The sequence below is a fragment of the Sander lucioperca genome, chromosome 2 (assembly GCF_008315115.2).
Source record: "Sander lucioperca isolate FBNREF2018 chromosome 2, SLUC_FBN_1.2, whole genome shotgun sequence".
Classification (NCBI taxonomy): Eukaryota; Metazoa; Chordata; class Actinopteri; order Perciformes; family Percidae; genus Sander; species Sander lucioperca.
The window spans coordinates 385,973-413,253 of NC_050174.1; the positions used below are offsets into that span (position 1 = coordinate 385,973).

The 27,281-nt window shown below is 40.6% G+C and overlaps 1 protein-coding gene across 2 annotated transcripts in view; it reads right to left on the bottom strand.

The window, feature by feature from the left end:
- Positions 1 to 27,281, bottom strand: part of LOC116053920 (phosphatidylethanolamine-binding protein 4) — an 83,254-nt gene that overhangs the window by 8,386 nt on the left and 47,587 nt on the right. Inside the window, exons 5-6 of one of the 2 annotated variants that reach the window (XM_035998922.1) lie at positions 5,493 to 5,538; positions 4,214 to 4,324 (exon numbers count right to left, since the gene is read on the bottom strand). In XM_035998922.1, the coding sequence (XP_035854815.1) occupies positions 4,214 to 4,324; positions 5,493 to 5,538 (157 nt within the window). Of the gene's footprint in view, positions 1 to 4,207; positions 4,325 to 5,492; positions 5,539 to 27,281 lie in introns of both variants that reach the window. The other variant, XM_031305149.2, reaches the window with a different exon arrangement.

A 27,281-nucleotide genomic window follows, 5' to 3' on the forward strand; every position in this document is an offset into this window, starting at 1 on the left:
GACTCCTGGCTGAAACTCAGGCCTGCTGTAGCAACCAAATCCTGGCTCTGTTGACTCCACGCAGCTCTGATTAATGGTAGAGGCTGTGGGTGGGTGGTAGACATGGATCTGCCCATTACCACACTGCAACATTGCAAATGGCTTCAATTACTGTGGAGTGTGCTGAGCTGGCAGTAGGGGCTCTAGGAGGCAAGATGAGCAACGTGCACCATCCAGCAGCTAACGCCACTGTGATCCGTTCATTCACACAACATGATCGCTGTGTACATCCTTGTAATGTACTACGAAAAAATGGAGGAAAAAAAAAGACGAGAACTGATAAAAAGAGAACATGCTTTAATTTTCAGCCAATGATTCTGATGCTGTTCTTCCGGGGATCATTACCGTTTTAGTTTCTGATGAATCAGAAAGTTGAGGTCACATTCAGGAGACAGTTTTGCATACTTCCGTGAGTACCCTTGTATAACACGGTTGTTATGCACTGACAGGACAACTCTTTCTTTTTAATGGTAAATTGTAACCCGGCAGAGCATTATCGCCACCTATTGTCGCACGCCACAATATATAACAATACGTCGGATATATTTCTCACTATCTGACTACAGTATAGTGGTACTTATTGAAAAAAAAACACAAGTCGTCTACACTCAATGTTTTGACCGTCTTGAGTGCAGCATCCTGGTACTTGTACTGCAACATTTAGCAATACTTTGTTAGCATGAACGCATTATGCACTCAAAATAGCAAGTGTAAGTACAGAAGTGCATGATTTGAGACACAGCATAAGTCTGCGCAGTAGTGATTGGGTGAAGGAGCCGCAGTATCAAAGTCCCGCCCATATACTCGCCGGACCAATCGTGAGGCAATCCTAGCTGTCAATCATGATGTTTCAGCCCATTTTTATAGCATCAAATAATTGATAAAAATCAAACTGATCAGAAAAATGAACAGTTGAACAAACATCAGCGTGATCAGAACTACCTAAAATGACAGGAAACGTCTTTATGAAATTATTTGAAGTGTACTTAGATTTTTTAGTCCATCTGCTAAAATGGAGGGGGCGGGGTTTATGACCTATACTGCAGCCAGCCACCAGGGGGCGATCCAGATATTTTAGCTTCACTTTTAAAAGTCTACGTATTAACCCCTGGTGCAAACTACTGTGCAGGCTGAAACAACACTAGATGGCCTCTCTCAAGGCCTCCGTTTCCCTACCACGGAAACGACAAAACTGCTTCGCCTGACAAACTGACTCGGCGGCACTAAACAGTAGCAGGACATATTGACGGCTTGCCAAGTGGCTGACAAGTATCACGAGGGCCTGTGTGCCCACGCCTGCCCCCGACCCTGGCACAGGGGCAGCCTCCAGTCAGGGCCAGCCTTCCTGAGCCAGAGCGAAGGGGATTCCCTACGATCACGCCCCTGTGCCCGTGCCAAGAGCGCAGCCCCCCTGTAGTTCCTTGTGTAACAAACCAGCTGTCTCCATCAGTTCACTGACCCACATTCATAACCTTATCGCAGGAGGCACGGCGGACTCCCACGGTTCCGCAAAACAGCCCTACTCCACCTCTCATTGTTCACCCACTGGACTACTCAAGTGATGGTCAGAGATGAAAAGAAAAAAAGACGACAAATTTGCGATGAAATTGAGTCAATGACTGCGCTACTGGAAGTGGAAAACGATCATTAGGAGTCTCCCACCCACGACTAAATGCTCTCCCTTCGCAAATCACATCAATTAATGTCACAGGCTATGAAAAATGCTCTCTGTGTCATACCACATGGAGGGAGGACAGACGCTAATAAGTGAACATACTTAACGGAGGAGGTGGGGAGACATGGGATTCCCTCCGTTCCTCTTGTCTGTGCGTGAATACAGCTCTCATGGCCAAGTGAAGGCCATCAATAATACAGCAGGTACACCATTGAATTCAACCAAACCCTAATATCTGTAAAATTGATTTTCTTTTCTATTCATAAACCATGACGCAGTGTCTATTTCCATTATTACTCTCTTTACAAGGGCAGTTATCCTCTATAGAATTGACCCATCGAATGAGACATTTGATTATCCAAGACTGAATTTCTTAATTTAATTTCCCGTGAATAGGGAGAACAGTTTGTAGGAGAGAGGAAGTGCAACAGCGGGAGTTAAACTCATACAGTAGATTAAGGATGGGTGGATCCACTCAGTTCAATCGCTTCATAATGTGTGGGCAACTACTGTACTGGAGCTGGGTGCAGAAAACGAGTATGCTCCATATACAAATACATTAAAATATTCTAAATAGCAGGCTATTATTCATGCTACTATTTCTTCAGCTTAACCAGTTCTGACACAATAAGTGAACACCTTAACAATATCTCCCCAATTGTGAGTTTGGATATGAAAAATACTCCAAAGTACATCTCTTTTGACATTTCTCTTTCCCGAGGTTTCAACATCAAACAGACCTGAGCCTAATGTGCCGGGATTGTTTGCTGACATAGCTGTCAAAACTTCAAACAGCAGAGACTGGCAGCTTCACTCATTCACGGCCGCAGCGCTTGAAGTCTCAAACCGCCCTGATCTCCCCTCAAATCACTGACTGTGACCCGAGTAGAACAGACAGACGGGCACGCCTCCTGCGAGGTGCCGTATCGTACATCCAAGTGCAGTTTCCCGCCCTTCAAGAGACTTTTCTTCAGGGGGAGGAAAAGTCAGAAAACCTCAACTATAAAGAAAACAATAACTCGGCTTTCTGCAAGACAAACACTGTTGTCTTTTGAGAGACAAACTAAGAAAGTAATCTGGAGATAATATCAACAGTAATCAAGGTTATAAGTTAACGTACACCGTTCATGTGCACTGACATGGCTGATAAGGTTTTCAGATTTTAGCGAGAGGTTAACAAGACGTGGTCAGGCAGACATGTGCAGGTGTGCTTGGGAGCCAACAATACTTGTCTTGACCCAGCAGGCTTTAAGACTGCAGCAGACTTACTCACTAACCTCATTAACATTTCCCTTGTTAAGTTCAAGCACTCGGAGAAAATGATATTTTTTAAAACAACTCCAAATGCTTTGATTAAATGTTCATAATTGTTGGTGAAGTAAGCGAAATGAAGTGTCCTGAGAAAACACAGCCGCAAAACAAAAACCTGGGCTTAAAGGTGTTTAGATGGTGTCTGGCTGGAGTGTCTCGGGACAAATTACTAATAATAGTAACTAATAATACCAAATAAGGAAACGTTTCAACCTGAGAAAAGGATTAAGCCCACTCAAACAAAACAAGGCAATACCTAAATCAATTTATAAAACGGGTAGCTCAAATAAAGCTAAGTGGTTCATATTCGTGATATAATAACCATATACAAAGGCTATTATAAGCCGTTCATTTGCACACACACTGCCATGACACAGAGCTAGAATCAGCTAGTATCTCTCTAACTGTACGGTATATTTAGAATATTTTCACCGCTTTATCTTCTGTCAGAAGGCCCTTTACGACGGGGAACTGAAGCACTTATCTATGCTCTCTTCAAAGCCACCAGACTCCATGGATAAAAACAGCTATTTCACCTCGCACAAAACGGGAGTTGCTGGTCTACTGCCGTCTCGATCGGTTGGTTTGTTTGTGTTATTGTTTGCCTTTCTTTAGCGTTAAGTAAAATAAAGTCTGTGCTAGCTGCTAGTGAAGGCTAACGTTACCTGCGCTGCGTTCCATAGCAACCGCATCAGTACAGTTTGTGCAGGCAGGCAGCCTAGGAGGGCCTATTTTATTGTGAGCATGCTTAATAAAAATCTATTTAAATTGGAATGTGACTATAACTTTCATATTGGAACTCTGGGTCGAGTCGGTCCGAACACCGCCCCTTATATTAGCTGTGATACAATCACAACATACCACGGCCTGTTGAGAGCTATTGCTTAAATAATATTGTAAAATGACAACTTCCTACTGTATGTCAAAAAATAGAATAATCTATTTGCTAATTCTTACAAAAACACCTGCAGTAGCCTACAAAGGTACCGCGAAACCCTATAATGTGGTTAATTTGAAAAGAAATGTTTGAGACTGGAGTTTTAATGCCTTGGTGCCATCTTAGTATTGCTGATTCAACAGCTAACTGTTAGCAGTTGTGTTGATCAGATGATATATGATAGATGATATTGCAGTGGCTAACAGGACTGTGAACGCAAGGTGCTGGTGAGCAGCAGTGAATACCGCGGGATGACTTCTCCTGCTCAGTGAGAGACATCGGTGCGTCTGCATGCTGCTCAAACAGCATGAACTGGTAGCGGTGAAAACCAGATGTCCGTGGCGGGGTTGGACGTTGATAGTCTGCACGGGAAAACAAAAGAATCACAAACAGGAGAGCTGAGATTGGAGATATTACAAAGCAATATACTGTACACGATTATGACAATGATGCAACTAAAATCTAACACTGGGCTAAATCTCTGAAGTCCCAGTTCTTTCCATTTGTTCATGGATTATTAGATCTAGATTACAGTAAACAAATGGTATCTGTAGATCCATGAAATTGTAACCCTTAATTCCTGGTGTTCTGCAGTCACAAGCGGGCTACAGTTTTAATTGGATAAATCCTCTTTGATCAACACCAACCCTGAAAACACACCCAACTTTACTCTATCATTGACTACGTTTACATGCACATAATATTCCTTGTTTTGCACTTATTCTGAAAAAGACAATATTTCGACTAAGCTGCTTACATGGCTAATGAAAATGGCCTCCCTCTTTCATTCCTTCAACCACCTTCTTGAAAATGAATGATGAATACCCAAGTCTTTTATAATGTTTAAAAATAGCTGTGTTTCTCCTCCTTTTCTTTTGGGCAGTCATCTCTACCGCAGCCCTGCAAACTGTCGGCTGATTGGTTTGTGTCCAACAACCATAGCAACGCACAGAGCTGACCGTAAGCCGTAAACAGGCAAGAGGCCGTAAACTGTCACAAACTGTAGTAAAAACCCTGATTGAGACGCAGATTTTTGAACGCCCTGTATACATGTCCAAAGAATGCTTCTAAAACCCAGAATAATACCGGCATATCCCACATGTCTTAATCAAAAAATGCTAAATTCAGGAAACAAAGGCCTTATTCTGAATATCCAAACAGAAAATGCTGTTTACATGACCCGTATTACATTCAAAATATTGTCATATTTGGAATAATAGTGAAATATTAGTATGCATGTAAACGTACTGAGTGTTCACATCTGACTCTCGGTTCTACTTTTGCTGTCGTTACTTCCGTTACACTAAAACAATGGCAGGTAGGAACCAAAATGACCCGGAGGCAAGGGGTCATGAAGGAGCAACTTAAATGTTACACATGTAAAATGTGTTTATTTAAATTGTTAAGCGACATTGAAATAAAAACTACAGAAAACTAAACTAAAAATAAAGCTTATAACTGAGTAAGATACACTTATGTAACTAAAGTAAACCAAGATATAATGAATGGTGAATTGAAAACCATACTCACTAGTGAGGGTCGTGCCACGTATCTGCCCTTCCTTGAGTGCATAGCCCTGGTAATTCAAACACAGAGTCGGTGAGGCAAAGAATTTGGGAGATTTATGAAGAATAGTTAGGCCATAAAGCAACTAAAAATAAAAGACAAACAATTTGACAAGAAAGAAAATACAGTGGGCCATTGCACTGCTTCCAACAACACGACTAGAGCTGCAACTAACAATTAGTTTCATTATTGAATAATCTGACGATTATTTTCTGGAGAAGGCCAGCTCCCAGTTTATCAAATTCTAAGGTCTCGTCTTTAAATGTCTTGTTTTGTCAGAAGATATTCAGTTTAATATGATATAAAACAGAAAAGAGCAGGAAAATCTCCATATTTGAGAGACTTAAAAACTGCACTTTTTGCTAGTTTTGCATGGAAAATTACTAACCGTTGCAGCTCTAAACACAACATGCCACTTTTCCCTCATAGTTTTGTGATCCCACAGCCAAATATTCTGCACTCGCTTAGCTCAGTGGTCTGTCCTTGAATTACCACACAACTAAAGAGAGGCCATTTAATTCCCAAGCCAGTTTTATTCGGAGCTGCTGTTGTTAATGTCTAACCTGATGAATCAGAATCAGAATCAGAAAGGGCTTTATTGCCAAGTACGTTGCACATACGAGGAATTTGTCATGGTGTTGTTGGAGCATGTCACACATACAAATATAAGAAGGATAAAAAGATATAAACAATATAAGTATAAACATACCATCGCAAGAAACAGAATTAAAACACAAAACAAAACAAAACAGAGCGCTCCAACCACCATTCGCCATTCTGCGGCGCCATCTTGAGTGGCGAATTCTGACTGTTAGACATATATTGTAATTTCAAGGAATTTTAGCAAGCATAGATATAATATAATAATATAATGACACTGAAACGTAGGTGATGATTAGAAAAAGACAATTATTTGTCGCTAGTAATCTAAAAATAAAAAAAGACAGTTCCCAAGCAAATTAAACCACTAAGTGGATTTCCAGGTAGCAAATGTCCCATATTATTAATTGTATATTAACTTCCTGTTGCCTAGAAACAGACATCAAGATGTGAAGCATTGCTTTTATAAGCATTTTGTGCTGTACGTTTGTCAGGTTAAACTCCCTCATCCCCAGGAAGCACAGTCAGGCACCTCACACTGCAAACTGCACACATGAATGTTTGTTTATTAGACTTGGGTGCTTTCTGCAGGACGGCTGCATCCTCGAGTGGGAGGGAGAGAACTAAATATGTTGTCGTTTGTGAAATGGCCCGAAACCCACTCGAGGTAAGCATGGAAGTCCCCATCACAAGCATCACATATCAGGTCTCAGCACCTATTTCTGTCCTCCTTTTTCTCCACACACAGGCTCCCCCCACAGGGGGAAAAAGGTACTGTGTTACTAGACAGCATGTAAAGACAAAAGACACGCAGGACAAGGGCCCATCTCATTTCATCCATACAGTTTATAGTAGTATGGAAACATTAAGCCACATCTCTCTTTGGGGACGTAGACTTAACCAACTTTAAATACAGCACTTCCTTAAAATCAACTCACTTGCACATTTTGGACATTTTAGAAATTCTGATTTTAAACCTCCAAACTTCTACCTCTGAGTAGCTGCTTTACATAATCGTAACGGACTCGATGTCGTTGTAAATGAGGGTCGCCCCTCAATGATCTTTCGAGTATAAATAAATGTTGAATGACTGAATGTAGAGTTTATTTTTTCACATTTTGCACTCCACAATTATGACCTTTTTTTTTTTTTTTTTATAAAAGGGATGAAAATAATACACTGTTGGAAAGACCCCCCTCTATCCCCCTATTTCAGTAATCTAATAAATAACTTCAGTATTAGTGTTGAGTTTATATTCTCAACAAGGCAATGGAAAGATTGTGTTTGCTTTCGGGTTCATATGTAAGTAAGTAAGTAAGTAAGGTTTATGTATTTATACATAGCACCTTACACAGATACAAAATCATAAAGTGCTTCACATTTAAAACAATTACACATTACAAGCAATAAAGAAGACAACATTAAAATCACAGCAGCAGCAGATAAATGAGGGCAGAGACAAAATTACAAAATATGTGGAGTTGCTGTTGGAGTTGACCATGATACGACAACGTGCCGATTAAAATGTTACAATGCCATAGTCATAAGTAAACAGTGTGTCTTTAAATCTACGCCAGAATGAGTAAGATATACTTTGTAATGAATCATGATTTTATAAATAAGAGCAAAGACAAAAATGACAAAATATGTTCAAGATTCAAGATACTTTATTGTCATTGTATGGACACAACAGAATTACGTTGGTGGCAATCACTGCAGCAGCAGTAAATAAATAAATAAATAAACATAAGATAAAAACAAAAAGACACAAATGTGGAGATGCTGCTTGGAGTTGACCATGGTACAAAGTGCCGATTAAAATGTTACAACTCTACTGTCGTAAGTACACAGTGTGTCTGTAAATCGACGCCAGAATGACTCAGATGTGCTTTGTAATGAATCATGATTTTATCATTTATATTTGACTCTTTCAGTAACAAAATGTAGCAGCAACAAAGCATGTGTCCTCTATTGTGCATCCTCTCATCTTTAATCCTGTAACTGCTGTTTAGGAGGTTTATCAGTTAAGTATTAGAGTGCAGAGCACCAGTGTTTAAACAGCCTGCTAAAAATCAGAAGATTAGTTTCAACTGTGAGTATCTTCATCCACTGATCAGCGAGAAAAAAAAGAAGCTTTATTTAGAAATAGCAAGAGTCCTGCAGCCTGCAGGATCCAAACCCATTGCCATAGCAACAGGTAGTCAACATTTGAGCGTGCAACATCTTCCCACATCTCAATGCTCGGCTCTCGCTCCCTCTCCGTTGCACCCTCTGCCCTTTTAATTTCATTACAATACACAGAGTAAAACGACAGCAAATGAATGCAAAATTGAAATTCAGCCAAACAATAAAAGACAAGTCAATCACACTGCAGAACGTACACAGAATCGCATATATTAAAAATCACAAGATATCAAAAAAAAAAATCTAAAAAAGAATCCGTTTTGTGGTTGTGGTGGTTTATCTGTTCCCGAGCAGAGCGGGTAGTTGTGACAGGACAGGGCTGTGTTAAGGCCGCTGACTCCTGGTGTTCACTGGGGAGTGACGGACTCGCTCACACTAATCAACAGGACCTTCTCACATGGTGGGCGGCCTCCCTCAGGGACCCTGCTGTGGGGGCGGGACTCAGGACATGAAGCGTTCCGACCACTAGATGATTGACAGCTGCTTGCTGTGTTAATTGTGCGTTAAGAAAGGTTCAGCTGAAAGTATGGGTTTCAATATGTGTGTCGTTTTATTCTTTCAGTCATTTTTGTAATTAGAAATACACTTGAAAGTTTTTAATAGGGGCTGCAACTAACGATTATTTTCATTCTTGATTAATCTGTTGATTATTTTTCTCAATTTATCGATTAGTTGTTTGGTCTATTAAGTGTCGGAAAATGGAGTAAAATGTGGATCAGTGTTTCCCAAAAAGCCCAAGATGACGTCCTCAGATGTCTTGTTTTGTCCCCAACTCAAAGAGATTCAGTGTTCTGTCACAGAGGAGAGAAGAAACTAGAACATGTTCACATTTAACAAGCTGGAAACAGAGAATGTTTTCCTTCTTTTTCTCCATAAAAAATGACTTAATCCAATTAATCGATTATCCAAATAGTTGGCGATTGATTTAATAGTTGACAACTAATCAATTCATCTTGGCAGCTCTTTATAATACATGTTGTACGGCTGAATTTGTGGACAAAGATAAAATGCAACAGTGCGTCCTGAAAATTGAAATGATGACTCCGATGATTCAAGTGTTACTTGTTGAGCGGTTGGAATTCACTGTAGTTTGACATAATTGAATTCACCTAATGCCTCTCAACCCTGCTGAATGATTTTCTTGTCAACCCCACCCGTGCAAAATCTGGGAATGATGATGTCATAAATTAGGGATTATAATGTGATTACAAGGCTCGCACAACATCTGTTGCACCCAGTCGAATAGCTGGTGAACAAGCACAAGTTGTGTCAACTACAGTTTTGCAGCATGGATGATAGATGGCATGGCTGCTTGCACCACGGAAAGTTTTTCATTTAGTAAATCCATTACAGTTTTGTTAGGGGGAATCAAAAGCTGCATGGCGCATTGATGAAGTTAATCTTCGATCAATGATATCCTCAGATAGGATGATACTCTGAGGCTCAGGGTTAGAAAAGTCAAAAGCATTGAGACTCCACACCTCAGACACGGTAAAGCTCCCCAATAAAAACAAGAACAGTACACACTTTATATAGTAAAGATAACTGTCTTAATATTATATACTAGGGCGATATGCTTTTGTCCTGATTTGATTCTTTCTCAATACATGGGTGACAGTTGGATTTGTATTGCGATTTTCATTTATTGCGATTCTAGAAGAGTTGTGATTCGATGGAATTGAGGGTAACATTTTACTTGAAGGTATCTACATAAGAGTGACATGACACTGTCATGACACATGAACCGTAACCTTAACTCTAACTCTAACTCTAACCATAACTTACTAAAAGAAGCGTTATGTCATAAACGTTTATGACTTGTTTATGTTTATGACACGTTCATGACAGTGTCATGTCACTCTTATGTAGATACCTTCAAGTAAAGTGTAACCGAATTGAGTATTGCGATGTTCTTTTCCTTCTTTCTTATCAAAAACAGAAGCTGAAGAATACACTTCTAGAGACAATATATCATGAGACATTTCTAAAAACTAATACTTTTCTAAGAAGAATGCACTGATGTGTCTCATGTCAGTCAGTCAGTCTGACATTTATTTCATTTGTAAAGAAGAACATAACATGGATTGTTTGCATTTTCTGTGTTCGCTGGAAACGATGATGATGCAGTTGCCGTCAACGGTAAACAGAAAATATTTAGGTGAATCATTGTTAAAGTGCCCATATTATGAAAAAAATCACTTTTTCTGGGATTTGGGGTGTTATTTTGTGTCTCTGGTGCTTCTACACGCATACAAACTTGGAAAAAACAAAACATCCATGATGTTTTGAGTGAGATACGGTTTCTGAATGTGTCCTGCCTTCAGTCTCCGGGTGAGCTGGTCAAAATCTGCACGGCTTTCTACGTCACTAGCCGAGACGAGGGGCCTAGGGGGCTAACCGTTAGCATGCTAGCTCGTTCTCAATGGCAAAACACTGCTACAACACAAACAAATTCACCCTAATCTACAAAATAAATTGTATAGAACTACTTACATGTCCCTGTTCTGCAGGTATTCCACACAAAGTTGGAAGTGCGCCCTCATTTAGAAGAAGTACAGGCCGAAGTTGCAGAAACAGCTAGCTAGCTCATGTAATCCTTACCTAGGTACTGCGCATGTGCGACTGAAAACAAAGATCTTACGGCAGTGAGATGTCTCACTCTGTAGCTAAAACAGAGACCTGAACACAGGGTGAAAAGAGGAGCTGCAGCAATGTGCAGTACAACAAAAATATGGTGTTTTTTTTTAAATTAAACCATGTAAACCTATTCTGATACAATCTCAAATTACAATTATGAACCTGAAAATGAGCATAACATGGCCACTTTAAAAAAAAAAAATATCGATACTACAAAAAAAGAATAAAAATCTTCGTAAAAAACAATCACGATACATACATGAATCGATCCCCCCCCCCCCCACACACTACTAAAGGATACCATGTGTGTCAACAATTGACATCCCGACATAATATAACCTCATGGATGTAGGCCTGTAACAATTATTACATAATTGTCTAATCGCAATTTGTTTTTACATGATTTATGTAATTATGGTTTAATGATGCATGTATGAATCTATGTAACAAATAAAAGAGCTCCTGCTTTCAATCTATGCCGTGGCTACGTACGTAGGTACAGGTTAGGCCCACATCAGGCTACGCCGTAGGGTCCCTATGGCGTAGCCTGATGTGGGCCTCTCGAAAAATTTAACTATACGTCGCGGCGACGCACGTCGCTCGGCCGTGGCTTGGTAGCTTTGCATTTCCCCTGACTCATTTCCTAGTTCTCCTTCTCCATAAATAACATGAAATCAAGGAGAGGGTTAACTTCTCCTGCTCCAGATTTCCCACCGTGGTCAGAAAGAACAGGGGAGACACTTTGTTTCTCTCACTATGACTCTAGAGTCACTACTCGCTTCGAAGCTAATCACCATCAGTCAGTCGCTCTACCACACACTCCACACCAGGGATGTGCACAGGTATGGGCTATTGTTGCCCGGGCAACGGCCTGTTTGCCCTAATTGGCTTAGCTGCCCCTCTGGTGAAAGGGCCTAAATAATTTAAAATTTATAATTTTTTTGCTGTTGTGGCATTAATACAATAACACGCCCATCATTACTAAAGTTAAATCAAATTAAATCGCTATATCATCCAATCTTGCCCTCAGCGATGCCCTCTGCCCCCAGTCACGTGCCTTTGTTTAAAGCACTGCATATAAAAGAGGGAAAGCCAAGCCCTTCTGCCTTCATTCAGATTATGACAAATGGCCTGTGAATAGTAACCAAAAAAATCCACTTGAGCTTTGAATAATGTGCAGCTTCAGCTTGTAATGTTTGCCTCACGTTGCGCAGCATTGTCTTATTTTAACGTAAAATGCTACGTTATCAACCAAAGCTAATGACAACCTATGTTGCAGCAGCAGGCTAACGTAGCTCCGTCACGTCCGTTAAGTTAGTGTGTGTTCTGTGGAGAAGAGAGAGGCTCAGGGATGGGATGGTTTGGGCTCTTGAATCATGATAGGTTATACGTTGTTTACAGTCACTATGGTACGTGAGTTTTCAACCAACAATCAGATGTGATGTTAGTGAAAGTGAGTCGCCTTATTTTGTTATTAGATGATAAATTAATGTCGCAATTGGTTAATGTAATAAACTTTGCATTTAAATTTTTTTTTAGTTTTGTGTGCTTAAGTATGCCTTCACAACAAAGACGACTGAAGAAGAGAGAGAAAGAGCTCAAAGAAGCAGCTAAAAGATCTGCAACTTTGCAGAGCTGGATTAAAACTGCCAGCAGGCCAGCTGTGAGAGAAACATTTGATAATGTCAAGCAACCATCCTCCATTATTCATTTAATGTGAAGTAGGCCTACCTACTTTATCAGAAGCATTTTCTTTAAGTTGGAGTAGGGTAATAACTCATTAAAACAAATGTTTCATTTAATAATACATACACAGTAAATTGTGTCTGTGCCGTGTATAGCATTATGAATTAGTTATTATTTTATGTATATCAAAAGTTCCAGTTCACAGAGCATTTGAGAACCTGGGAATCGAGTAAAATACTTTTACTAGCAGATATTTAATGTTCAAACTGATAAACTTTGTTTTTTTTGGAAATATTCACTCATTTTGAATTTTAGGCCTGCAGCATGTTCCAAAAAGCTGAGTGAATACTTTTTTTTTTTTTAATAGCGACCACTTTAGACACCAGATCAAACTAATGTTAGTCCAGCTGTGGTGTTACAGACACTTCGTCCTGCCTCTCCCTGTTGTTCATCGTGGCCCAGCTTGCCTTCATGTTTTACTGACTGCATTTCACACTCTGACTCAGACAAAAGAAGAAAGGATCCCGAAAACCTACACGTTATGAGCAATGAATAATTCTGAAAAAAAATGTGGAAAAAGCAATGCAGCAGAGCTTTTTCTGTGGGTCAAGTAATAGCCTGACACTCCAACCACCAACAACTCTCGCTCTGTGTTCTACGTGAAGCACAACCGAGGCTGATCCAGACCAACTCATTTATCACAATCCACACAATGAATCAGAAAGAGTTCAGAGTTTATAGTGGTTTTATTACAATCATGAAGTTCTTGGAAGTGATTATTGATGGGAGTAGAGCTGTCGAGGAATATTCTACATTCAAATATATATTTGAGTTGTAAGAAGAAAAAAATAACATTTGCATATGAAAATTTATATTGGTATATCATGAAAAAAACCCAGCAGTACAGCAGCTGTCTGCCCTTGCGTACTCGCCTGGGCCTAGGCTGCTGCTCCCAAAACTCTCAGCTCCCTGTCTTATTGAGCTGGTCAGGAAGAGAATTCACAGCAAATAAATGGTTGATGACGTCTTATCATGCAGCTTGTGCTACCAGAAGTAAACAAACAAGGGTGAAGAAGACGCCAAAAAGACAAAATTTGTAACTGGATAGACGAACAGATTCAGGTACTTCTGTTGTTAAGGACCGATGCTGAAGTCACCAAACTCAAGGAATGGCAAGAGACTTGGTTGTTTATGACCAAATTACAAACCAGATACGTGATTGCGGTGTAATTCGCCCCGTGCCCTGCCTCCTGCACACTCCAGAGAGAGAGGGGGAGAAGTCTACTGTGTTCAAATTACGTTTTACATGGGGCGGCCTCTAGCTCACCCAGTAGAGCGTGTGCCCCATGTAGGCTCAGTCCTTTGCAGCGTGTCATCCCCTCTCTCTCTCTCTCCCCACATTCCTGTCCTGTCACTGTCACTATCTAATAAAGGGAAAAACCCCCCAAAAAATTACGTTTTACGGAGGCAAGTTGAGCTGGAGGCCCCTGATTTGCATAAAGGCAGCAGGGTGGCTCAATGGTTACCACTGTGGCCTCACAGCAAGAAGGTACCGGGTTCAAACCATGGTTGTTCCGGGCCTTTCTGTGTGGAGTTTGCATGTTCTCCCCGTGTCTGCGTGGGTTACCCTCCCTCTCTACCAAGCTGGGTGGGTGCTGAACATTGATGGTGGTAGAGAGTAGTCCCCCCCTCGAAGCGCTTTGAGTGTCTATGATAAAGCGCTATGTAAATGTAATGACTATTATCATTAATCTAATAAAGTAGCCTCGACCTTAGCTTTATGGAAATGAGGAACGGGCGACTCGACACCCCGCTTCTCGAAAGTCGCCGCAGTGCTACCAGAATGCGTTGCCTGGCTGCTCACATAGACAATGAATGGGAAGCGTGGAAATGACGCTGCCAGTGGACACGTACCATCAGAGGAGAAGATGAGCAGTGTGTTTGTATAATGTGTCTACATAACTTCCGCTGGGAATCCTCTGACAAGAGGTAGGAGTCCGCGAGGAGGTGGTGAGTAGGTGCAGGGGTGCGGTTTCACCAGGAATACCCACTTGCCCAACAACCCTTCTCCTTCTCTGTGTGGGTGAGTGCTTTCCTTTGTCATGTTACTCATGCACCTCCTTGTATATACACCACTTCCCTCCCCCTTTGCACACCCTGTAAACCCACACCTACGACAATCAGCACCCACGTTCCTTCTAATGCAGTTCTGAGAGCATCATTCTCCCTTTTACTTGCAGTCAGGCTAACAGACGGGGAGAGAGAGCATGACAGATGGTGTTCACAGCTCTATTTCTGAGGCTGGACTTGTACCGCCACAGCCTCAGCCCTCCCCCCTCCTCGCCTATTCCACTCAAGCCAAGTGCTTATGACTGCCTCCTCATCTTCGCCTCAGTAATCAGCCCATTCATTTGCAGTGCTATTGTGAATTAAAAGTCTGTGTCTCACAAGGAACTTCACTGTTTACAGGTTAAACAGTTTGTTCTCCAAGAGAACATCACCGCTTCACTAGGAGACTTAGATATCTTGAGGAAGATAATACATTGAATTTCTGTTATTTTCTTCTAGGATTTCAGTGTAATCTGCCACACAGGCAGGACTGGACTTTACTTAAAATCATAAACCGACAGGTAAAGATCGCTATAAAGAATGAGGGAAACTTGAACATAAGTTAAAGCTTTAGTGCGTAACTTTTTGATTTTAATAAACCTCCGTTACATTCAAGCCGTTGCCAAATGAGTTGCTACAAATCTAATTAAGACTATCAGCTCCACACAACTCTCTCTGTATTTCTCAGTATGACTATGTTCAGAAGATTGTGGCGTCCGGTGACTTTCCCGCACAGAAACTCGAGTGAAGATAATGAGCTCTTCTGAAGAGTCCATCATGTTTTTTTAATCCTCCGTGTCCTCCTTGGCTACTAGCAACTTTATCGAGGAGGGGTGGGGGTGGTGCGTGATCAGGCTTGTTTAATGTGGACGCGCCGACAGTTTTGTTGTCACTACTTAGAATTCCTCATGGAGGCGACAGAAACAACCCTTTTCGTCAGGATGACGGACAGCAGTTTGAGGAAAATAACAGATGGCCCATCCATGTTTAAGGCCAAAGTCTGGACCCATAGTTGCTCTATATTTGTGTCATTTTAATTTACAGACAGAAAAACTTTCTAACAGTTTGGACTTGCAGTGAATAAAGAGAGAAAACCTGCACTTTTCTTGCATTTTATATTCATAGTAAGACCGATATCGTGTATCATCATAGGACCATCTAGTAATATATATGATTATTGATCACAGAATTGCTGTAGGGTGATATTATCGGTATCGCGAGCAATGTATTGTGTATCGTATTATGAGGTACACACAGGTACCCTGTATTTTCTGCCACCGCTAGGGGCACAAATTTATGAAACGCTCCTGTGGGTCGTATTAGAGGGGAGGAACAAACTACCCTCCTCGTGGTGTGGTTTTGGGGACTTATTGATCTTAATCAAGGCTGACAAGCGTCACCTAGGCATCATACAGTTCAAACTGTTCTGGTGTGGTCTAGACACGCCAATACCATCGTGAGAGACCACCTTCCTACGGGCCAGGACCTGGGAGCACAGCTACATCTGGGAGCTCTATAGCATACCAATACCACCAATTAGAGCTGGGCGATATGGAGAAAAACAAATATCAGGATATTTTTTACCAAATACATCGATGTCGATATTGCAGCAATATTGTAAGGTTGACTATTGGTGCTTTAGATTGTTTTAGATGGTCTATTTAGATTTAGATTATGTAAGGGATAATGTAGAGCGAGGCGGTTGTTATAGCGAATACAACCCCGACAGGGTGATCAGCACTACCCTGCATGGACACATACTTCCTGGAGTTACTTTTTGCTTGGTGATTTCTATTACCATAAACAACAGCCCACATGTTCATCTCTGAAATTCACTGAGGAAAGGGGCATCAAACCCATATATATGGCTCTGTAACTGAGGCAAAAAGGTGTGAAGAGAATGAACCAGGTGCTGAAGAATGGCATCAAAGCTCAGCTAACAGATGGCTTCATCTTTTCAGCTGCACATGCAAACCCAAGCTACATATCCCTCTGACTGGCGCTCTTCAAAAGCTGGTCTATGGCCTATGCAGGTCACCTGCTATCTTCCACAAGATGGCACACAAACAGACCTTAGCAAAGCCCAGTGCTGCATAAAATGTGAGTAATTTCAGCCTTTATTTTATTGCAGGCAACCTTTACTTCCCGGTTGAGCAGCTGGTAGCTGTGTATGTTATAGCATGTACAAAGTATGTTTTATTCATTTTTTGCAAAGTACAAGCAGTGATGTACTGTAGTTGCTCCCCCGACTCCAGCCTCCCATCAAAATAGGGGAAATATAAGAACAACAATGAATCAAACTTAATTATACAAGTAGATCCGACCAGCCAATCTGATTGGTCAACTAAACATCTAGAACCTGCTCAGATCAGCATGACAGCACACCAGGCTCATCACTTAAAATATTACTTCGCCTTTTCCATGTCAACATTACAGAGTTGAAAACCAGTTTTTGAAACAATTCTATTCATTAAATAAATCAGGAACCACAGTGGAACACACAGAAACTCTCCAACATATTTATATACAGTGATTCATCGGATTGACGCTCTGGAGTTAACAGTTACTTACTAAATGTTTGGATCAGCTGGAGTTTGTGGATTTACAGGAGCTAAATCTATCGATTGGAAAAATATGTTTTTCAGCAGATATTTACTTAGTTACAACAAGATTGCGCTAGCAAAGCAGTTCTGTGTTTATATGTGCAGCATTTATTCAGTTGAAGCTAACGTTAAGGAGGGACTAGAAATCGTCTTTGTAGCTTTTTCATTTTGAGAATTTCGAATTGCCCCACAATATGAATACAGTTTGATTATAACTTTTATTTTGTTGTAACCGTTGTTGTATAACCTCAATATTACACTAAACCAGGGGTCTTCAATGTTTTTAGGCCAAGGACCCCTTAGCTGAAAGAGAGACCCTACTACATATATTGTATAACTTTGAGTAGGATAGTAAACTGGGCCGGATATATGAAAATGAAAGGATATTATATTATTTAGACATAATGTTTTAATGTTAAACAATCCCTAAGCTTAACTGTATAGCTACCATAGTGGCTACCTTAGTAAGCTTATCTTTAATGTGTAAATTAAATGGGTTTTTTTTCACAAATATTAACCATTAAACTTTGCTATTAATATGTTGGATTCATATTAATGTATATTTTCAGACATTCTGAAAAAATAAATTATTTTTTTAACATAATTTGGCAGCCCAAACTCTGAGGACCCCCTAGGGGTCATGGACCCCCCTGTTGAATATCTCTACACGAGAGGGTGTGATTTAACGGCATCACACCCTCTTGTGTAATGTTGTTTAATTAATTACATCAGTTAACACATCAAATAAATAATATTGTAGGCTATTGGTTACATTATCACACAGATGTGTTAATGTGCAGTTAGATTCACATTTTAAAAAGAATAAAACTGATAACATTGACACCTATTAAAAAACAGCCTAATAAGATTTTTCTGGAGGCTCCAGTAACGATGAATGAGCCTCTGTTGTGAAAGAGCCTAATGGGCTTTGAGTCTGGGTTGATTGGTTGGTAGAGCGACCTAATGGTGATCAGCTGAGCGGGATGGATTGGCCTCGGCAGGACAGGTTGAAAGCCAGTGGGGGAGTCACCCATGATCTGCTTCAGTGCATCAACAAATTAACCCACTTAACAATAGCCTGCTGGACTAATGGCTTTGGTAAAGAAGCTCATTTGGCTTTGGTAATGAACTGAACATGAAACATAAACAGTCCAGTTATTAAGTGAACTCCAGCCATCACTGACATCACTCGACACACTGCGATGCACCAAACCGGCACTACACTGGGCGTGCTCATTAGTAGGGAAGCATACCTTTACTCAAATCACTGACTTAAGAAACTAGTAGCCACCCAAACTCATTATCACACTCATCTATCCAGTCTAATTTGCATAAATTACAAATCTGCCTTAACAAAGTGGCCGTGCTGGGCTGGTCATCTCATTCTCACAGAGCAGATTGGGCCTAACAGGGCAGAGTAAAGGCCACAAGGAGAGTAAGATAATTTCATCCAACATGGGTGCTGCTTCAGGGCCCTTCCAAGCTCCTGTGTGTGCGAGTCTTGAGGTAATAATAGATGTGAATTATTAATTAGTTTTTATTTAGATTTTAGTTTAGATTTTAGATTCTGTGTTTGCTAGTTTTAGTTTTGTTTCAGTTTTTCCGGAAAGGTTTAGTTTAAGTTTTTATATATTAAGTTTTAGAGTAGTTTTAGTTTGTTAGGTTTAGTTTAGTTTTTTGTTAGGGCCAGGCAGAGATGGGGACTCGAGTTTGAGACTCGAGTTGCACTTAAGTCGCACACACAGGGACTTCAGACTTAACTTGGACTCGAGGTGCAGGACTTGTGAACAATCTTTATTTTTAGGAAGCATCTGATGAGCTGTCTAATCTATGTAACACGTAAAGTATCTACTGCACACGGCCACACGTGAGAGAGGACAACAAACAAGTCGACCGCACCGGCAGCTGCTGTGCCCTTCATCAGAAGCTTGAATTTATTTATTATATATATTACGGAGAAAAAAACTAACTTTCGATTCCTCTGTATGTCTGGCACATATTGCAGAATTGACAATAAAGTTCACTTGACTTGCTTTAAAAACTTCATACAACAAGGCCCAAACAAAAGAAGTGCAAAATATGTGGTATAGATATGTGGTATATAGATAAAGGATTCTGGCTCAACAATTCATTTTATCAGGCACCTGAAAACGCACCCTGATAGGTTAGCAAACATGTTTCACTCATCATTGCCCATCTAACGTTAGCATACTTCTTGCCTTAGCCACAACCTACGGGAGGTTAACTCTGACTGTCGTCTGCTAGATGTTATTATATATAGCATTATATATATTATATATATGAGACTTGGACTCTAGCTCAGAGGGCATCTCTGGGGCCAGGTATAATGTCTCAGAAGTGTTGTTGCTACACATACATACAGAATACATGGTCGGAGAATAGCCATGATGGTTAATGTTTAATCTTTGAGCGACTTTAGACTTTAGTGTGACGCAGTTACGGCACAGCGCCATCTCATGTCAAGTCTGTTCAGTTTCTGTGGTTTAATGTCACAAGAGTGACGAGTGTCTCCTTTTTTTCTGTGGTGATATATTATAGCTAAAAAATGTAACAAATGATTTACATTCAGTTTTTGTTTTTGTTTTAAAGGTTATTTTTTGGGCATTTTTAGGCCTTCATTGACAGGACAGCTGAAGAAATGAAAGAGAGGGGGAATGACATGCAGCAAAGTGCCGCAGTTGGAGTCAAACCCGGGACCGCTGCATCAAGGAGTAAACCTCTGTATATGGGCACCTGCTCTACCAACTGGGCTATCCGGGTGCCTGGTTTTTTAACCTGACAATATAGTTTCAGTTTATCAGAACAGTGTTAAAACCAAGGCACTCTTTTTGAAGAAAAAGTTAAAAAGCCTTTATTGATACAGAAAATGCATAGCAAAGAGAAATAATTATGCACAACGCGTGCACAGATAATCTTCAGGGTGACTAAGAAGCTGCTTCATGCTTCTTGCATTCAGCGACTGCGTTGTTACAAAATCTTGGAGGTGCCCGGCACGGCGATCAGACCCTCCGTGCACAGTCGCCCAGGCCGTGTTTGCGTCATATCGTCGACCGAGCTAAACGCAAGAAGCATAAAACAGCTTTAGGAAGAAGGCCTGTGTGCTGCAACGCGTTGTTTTTTTTTCAACAACCACCAAAAAGATGCACTCCTTTTCTCTGTCTTCCCACATAGTTACATTAGTTTAGTTTGTTTTTCTTAAAGGTTTTAGTTTTTATTTAGTTTCAGTTGACTAAAACTATTTTTAACTGCCCTTTTGTGTTTAAGTATACTATAATAACTCTGATGCTGAGGTGCTGATGAGTCTGTACTTTAGCACTGTTGAGGGAAGCCCAAGCCTGAGTTCCCAAGGTAACAGTGGTTTTGAGTGGGGGCTGGCTGACTCATTTGAAGGGAATCCTGGAACCTGAACAAGGCTGCCCACTCGCCCCACCCCCAGCTTCATCAGCACAACAAGCAAACAAGGCGCTGACATGTCCCCGTATAGGGCTTCCCACTGACGGGGGTGGCACTGGAAAATCCCAGCCTGAGCTCGCCTACAAGTAGCATCAGAAGACACACACGAACACGAGGCCTCACTGCTCCATGGCTACAACAGAAATCCATGGAGATAGAAAATGAATAGGTTATAATAGAGCTGTATGCCTACTAGGGCTGCAACTAACGGTTATTTTCATTGTCGATTAATGTGTCGATTGTTTTCTTGATTAATCGTTAGTTGTTTGGTCTATAAAATGGGGGAAAATGGCGATCAGTGTTTCCCAAAGCCCGAGATAACGTCCTCAAATGTCTTCTTTTGTCCACAACTCAAAGATATTCAGTTTACTGCCGTAAAGGGCTGAAAGAAACCAGCAAAGTAGGAATCGGATAATTTTTTCCTTTTTTTCTCATGGAAAATGACTCAAACTAATTAATCGATTATCAAAATAATTGATGATAAATTGAATAGTTGACAACTAATCGATTGATCTTTGCAGCTCTAATGCCTACAAATACATCCAGGCACCTGCTGGATTTTGATTAATACATGAGAGGACGGGGAAATGTAAGGGGGTGGGAGAGGTAGATTAAGCTTATTAAAAACATTAAATGGCACAGAATTAATACAGTGCGAACGGTGACACAAAATAAATGAGTACTGAAACCTTGTGGGCCTGGGCATGGAGGAGGAACGAAGAGAAGTGAGAGGAAGAGGCGGAGGACGAAGGAGGAGTAGGTGGACAAGAGAACGAACTCTTTGCCCACACATTTAATCTAATTATTAAGAAATTAAAAGAGATCAACAGGCGTGTAATTGACCACTTAATTAGTTCAAGGTTAGTCCATTCTTTTGACTTTGGAAGAAAGGTTGGCAGTGCAACTAGACGGGGACATTTTTGTGAAAATATTTTGCAATTTCCAATGATTATTAAACTAATAAACAGCCACAAGTGTTTCCACACAGATGCGGCATAGTTTTCCAAATGTATAATAGCTCTTTTATGTACCGTTAATCCAAAATTGTGTTATTCATAGAAAACAAAGGCAACATACCATTTGAAAACTGAACACTCATTTTAAAAAAACAGTACAATCTGGCCCTCAAACAAAAACTGTACATGTAGTCAGTAATCCCGGCTGTTAAGAGTAGCCATTTGATATGCTTCTGTCCGCGGGTATATCTGTTGATAACTCCACAGTTCATTCAGTGTCTTTAGTCATTAACAACTGAGAGCTGGTACAAAGGGATTTAAGAGGCAGCATTACTGTTTTGAATCGCTGGATGTTTAATTCTTCTATTATAATTGAGGTAGGAGCGAGACAGAGGTTATGGTAACTGCTGGAAACCTGTCCCACTTCACAGAAAGGTTAATGAACCTTACAAGTCCTATGGGAGATGGAGTATGCTGTTAATTTGACAAACGTGGGAAATAAATGCTTTTATGCTTTTATTGACGGTGACCAATAGCGGCCTTTGCTGAAATGAAAGGTTTTAGTCTTTTGGGTGCTTTGCTATGAGGCAAAACAATAATGTGGAATGCATTTGTTGGAAGAAACTAAGTACATAATTGTTGGAATAGCAATTTCAGGCCAAAAAGCATCTTCATTATTAATTCCTACTTTTTGGAACATATACTGCACAAAATGTACAGTAACCTAATTCACGTTATGAAACATCTGCCTTTTTTTCTGAATACATTTGTGGCAATGAAGGATTAAAAAAAAAAGAAGCTGTGTTTTAAAATCTACATATTTTCACAATCCATTTTATGCACCGTTGGTCTGGGTTGCATTTTAACAGGGCACCAAGGATATAATACACCGACAGCTGGAGAGGAACATGTGCAACAGTGTCGGCGCTAACCTGAATTGGTCTGTGGGTTAGAGGGAATCATCGCGAAAGGTGTCTGTGATACATCTGAACAGGACAGAGGTTTATGATGTGTGCATGATTAAGAGATTAAATGGATAATCTCCTTTCAATTCAAAGAGCCTGACGGAGGCAGGGATCTGGTTTCACAAAGATAGACTTTCACCGTAGCTTCAATTTAACCAACTGTTCAGATAAACATCCAAGTTCATCAGTTTTTGACAATCTTAGGTAAAACAAATATGGGTATATCCAATTTGATTTCCAAGCATCTTCAACAACTCTTTGTAATTGGATTAAAAAAAGATCAATTTGTATGTAAAGATATAGTGGAGTAATGGCAACCTGAGCAAAGAATGAAGTCACGCTCCTTCTGTGTGCGCTGTAACACACGCATGTTATGTGACTATGAATAAACGTAGCTATTTCACATATTTGGGAACCGTCTGTAAAAGCCGTAGGGGGCAATATACTAATTTTCATTTTCTGCTACTTGATACTTCTACTCCACTAAATAAGTAACAATTTCAATACAGTGCTTAAGATGGGAGTATTTTGACAATGTGGTATTGCTACTTTCATAAAAAAAAAAAAATCTGAATACTTCTGCCACCTCTGATTTTAGGCAACTCATATTTGCTGATCAGATATTTATTTAGGCTAGGGAAAGACTGTATTCATGGTTAAAAGAAACCTACACGGACAATAACACCAGTCAAATTCAAACACTTTCCTCCTTTAAGAAGGTCACATACGCATGGGTCATTTCAAATGGTTTGAACAAACCTACACTACTTTCGTTGTTTTAGAGAGGACAGGCTCTGGTTGTCAGCAGCAACTAGGTTTTCATTTTTAGATGAGACAAAAAAGATCTCCACAAGAGTTTTAGCTCCAGTAGCAGAACCAATCACCGTCCATATTAACACGTCTGACGACACGTATCACATGACCATTCACACACACTGGGCATGTGCGTGCCAGTGTAAACGGGAAGCAGATTGTCTGATGTTACTCTGCGGTTGAAAATAATGGATGCATAAGTTGAAAATACAGAAAATACTTTGGAGAAAGAACAACAACGGTGAAAAGTAAGAACACGGATTTATTATTTTGGAGCGAAGACGAGGTGGAACTGTTACTGAAAGGTCTGTAAGCTACCTAACAGATAAGACTGACTGATGGGCCTTGTTTCCAAAGGTAACCGTTTGTGCCGTCCAGACTGCAAAGCAATCCCGGAGATTTTAAACCAAAACGAGGGCAGCAGTGTTTCCAAATGTCTCTGTTTTAGGGGGCTTTCACTCCTGTCTCGTTTATTTCGGTTGAATCACACTAGAGTTTGTTTTCCCCCTTGGTGTGGTTCGTTTGGGCAGGTGAGAACGCAGCAATCAAACTCAGGTGTGCACCAAAAGCGGACCAAACAAGCATAACGAGACCTCCTTGAAGAGGTGGTCTCGGTGTACTTTCAACCAAACTCTGGTGCGGTTCCTTTGTGGTGAGAACGTGATCAGACCTCGAACCACACCAACCACTGTATGTATGCTCCACAAGTCTGAGCTAAACGGCTCCTGTAGTCAGGTGTGTTTGCAATCTGCAATGCAGCAGAGCAGCAAACTGTAGCAGCTTTCAGTGTTTCTCTCACAGAAACAGACTGCGGTCAAGCTCGCCGTCCGTCACTCGTATCTCCGTGGTCAAACCAGCCGCCGCTAAAGTTGGAGACAGAAACCGGCAGAGCAGAGCGAGGTCTCGGTGACCACAGCGTACGTAGTAACGTCGCTCGCGAAACCATGTGTGATTATTTAAATGAAATGAGCTGGTTGTGGATGTTGTCTATGAGCATGAGATAAGTAAGACCGTCCTGACCTTATAGACCAGTCTAACATATCTTTATAAAACTGATGGTCTTGTTCTTTATGATGCCCCCATTATCTTCTGAGTCAACCCCGTCTCTCAGTTTCTCACTCTTTCTTTCTCCCAGCGATACTATGGGTACTGTTTCCTGTATGCGTAATGTTTGCCAGAGGAACACACAAGAATCCAAGCTCCACAATCCCTCTTAACCTTTGACCCTGGCTTATTGTTACCTGTAAGCAGCACTGTGGCAAATACATGTTGTACAAGTACTGTACAGCCCTGCAAGCTGTTTGTGTTCTGCAAGTATGGAGGGCAGGGGAGGAGGGAAGGAAGAGAGGGAGCTATTTAATCCCCCCCAAAGGAACTCCCCTCTCAACCCGTATCGTGAACTCACAGGCAAATCGCGTTGCTGGAAGGCACACCACACACACACTGCTGTCTTTTTAATTTCATCAGCTGAAAGAAATCTATACAGTGCTTTGGAATCCGTCTGAGCTGCGGAGAGAAGTGAACTATACAGCACCCTGGAATGTAAACAGGTTTCGCACCAAGTGTAGCATAAAAATACCACATTGTAACAAAGCTCTCGGCTATGATAATGGTCAATAGTACAGATCAGAGGTCTTAGTAGATTTTATGGTTGTTAGTCCTACAGCATATCAATAAGAACAAGTTGAACAAATCCAGAGAACAATTCAGAGGAAATGCAGCAATGGTACACAAATTATTCAAGTGTAACACGGATAAAATGTTGGCTTCCACTGAAAGCATTGTGTTGATGGTGGCTTTTTCGCTTCGCTATTATGAAAAGCATTATCTCCTGAGAATATTAGCAACGCTGTTATTAAATCCCATGCAGTCAGCTGCTTGCTTAGGAACAGATATGGGCTGTAATCTGCAGAGAATGGACTCATCTCTTGTGTATTTTTTTGTAATTGTCAAGTACTGAAAAACACTCACAAACATAGGGAACAATTATTATTTAATATTTATAAAACTGAGCAAACATCTGCATATAATTGTCAAAACTCTATCACCAAGTTTTGGTAACAATGATGGCCAGACTTTTGAACATATTTAGAGCTACAAAGATGAATTAACTGACTAGTGTAATAATCGATCGGTTTGAGTCATAGTCAAAGTAAAGTTTCTCTGATGTCAGCTTGTTAAATGTGAATATTGTTCTAGTTTCTTCTCTCCTCTGGGACAGTAATCTGAATATCTTTGAGTTGTGGACAAAACAAGACATTTGAGGACGTCATCTTGGGCTTTTGGGAAACACTGATCCACATTTTTCATAATTTTCTGACATTTTATAAACCAAACAACTAATCCATTAATTGAGAGAATAATCGACAGATTAATTGACAATTAAAATGATCGTGAGTTGCAGCCCTAAGAAGATTTACAACATCATGACTGCACTGTTTGTGGTATGTGAATGCACTTTATTTTATTATACACAATCTGAGATGCTATGCCAGTTCTAATTAGTTGTTCATTATACAATATACTGTAGTTCTTTGTACTTTGTTCTTTCTCCTGTACTACCGTTTTCAAATTTCATAGTGTTGTATAACTTTTGGAATACAAACAATCCTAATCAGTACGTCGTAGAGTTAGACAGGCCACCATAATATCTGCCAACTTTGCATTCAGCTGTCACACTTAATTATCATGCCAAAGTAAAAAGAAAATACATTGGCTGCAGGAGGTCTTTTGTGAAGTCTTTGTTTTTGTGTACAATTAACTGGCAAGCATGCTATATACTTAAGTAAGGGCTATTTTAGGTGTGCATAATTGTTAGTGAGTTGTTTTTATCAGCATGCCTCACTCCCCTTCACCGCACCCTATCAGAAGACACCCCTAAGAGGAAGTGATTTCCACAGCCGCGGCCCCAGCAACCCCCCACTAACCTTGACATTTGTTCATGTACCCGCCCCTTCTGGTTTCCATGCCTGATTACCTCCCCCCCCTCTCTTGTCCATGTCTGTCAAAATTGACCAGTTTACAAGGGAACAGGTAGGCAGACTCCAGAAAGTCCCCCACCTGTACCCTGAAACACATGATTTGCACACGGGGCCGACTGCCAGAGATCCTGCTTTATTGACTGAAGTGGAGAGAGGGGGGGTGACAAAGACGACAGCTTGTGTGGGGGAACATTGTCTGCGGCTGCGACTAAAAATCTTTTCAGGAAAAATAGGATTTTATACACAATGGTCGTGGGTGTGAAGAAAGGGGGCACATATTAAAAGAAGCGCCTTTATGTGTGCAGAGCTACTGGTTTTAAACGGCATTTGCATGGAGAAGGTCCAATCTGTTCTTTTTTTCCCCTACTAGGCTATAGTGTGACAGACTGGATCAAAGGGGGCTTTCCAGGTTGTCCTTGTTTTCTTGGAGCCTAATCGTCACATATCCAGGACAGTGTGCAGCACACTGACACACAGTAGGCCTACTTCCTGTAGTAAAACAAATGTGTCTTTCTACCAGAGAAAGAGACTAAATTCACGTGGTGAAATCAATACGAATTTAGTTTTCTTAGAAAACCTATTAAGCAAGCAACATGTGAAAACTATCATTTATGCAATGTTTCACCTAGGGTTACTGCTTTAGCGGTCACACTTTAAAGTTTCTTTACATATTTATCAGTTACTTTTTGAAGTTGGGCATGAATTGGACCCACCGCACAGCACTTAAAAAGGAAATGTGTCTCTT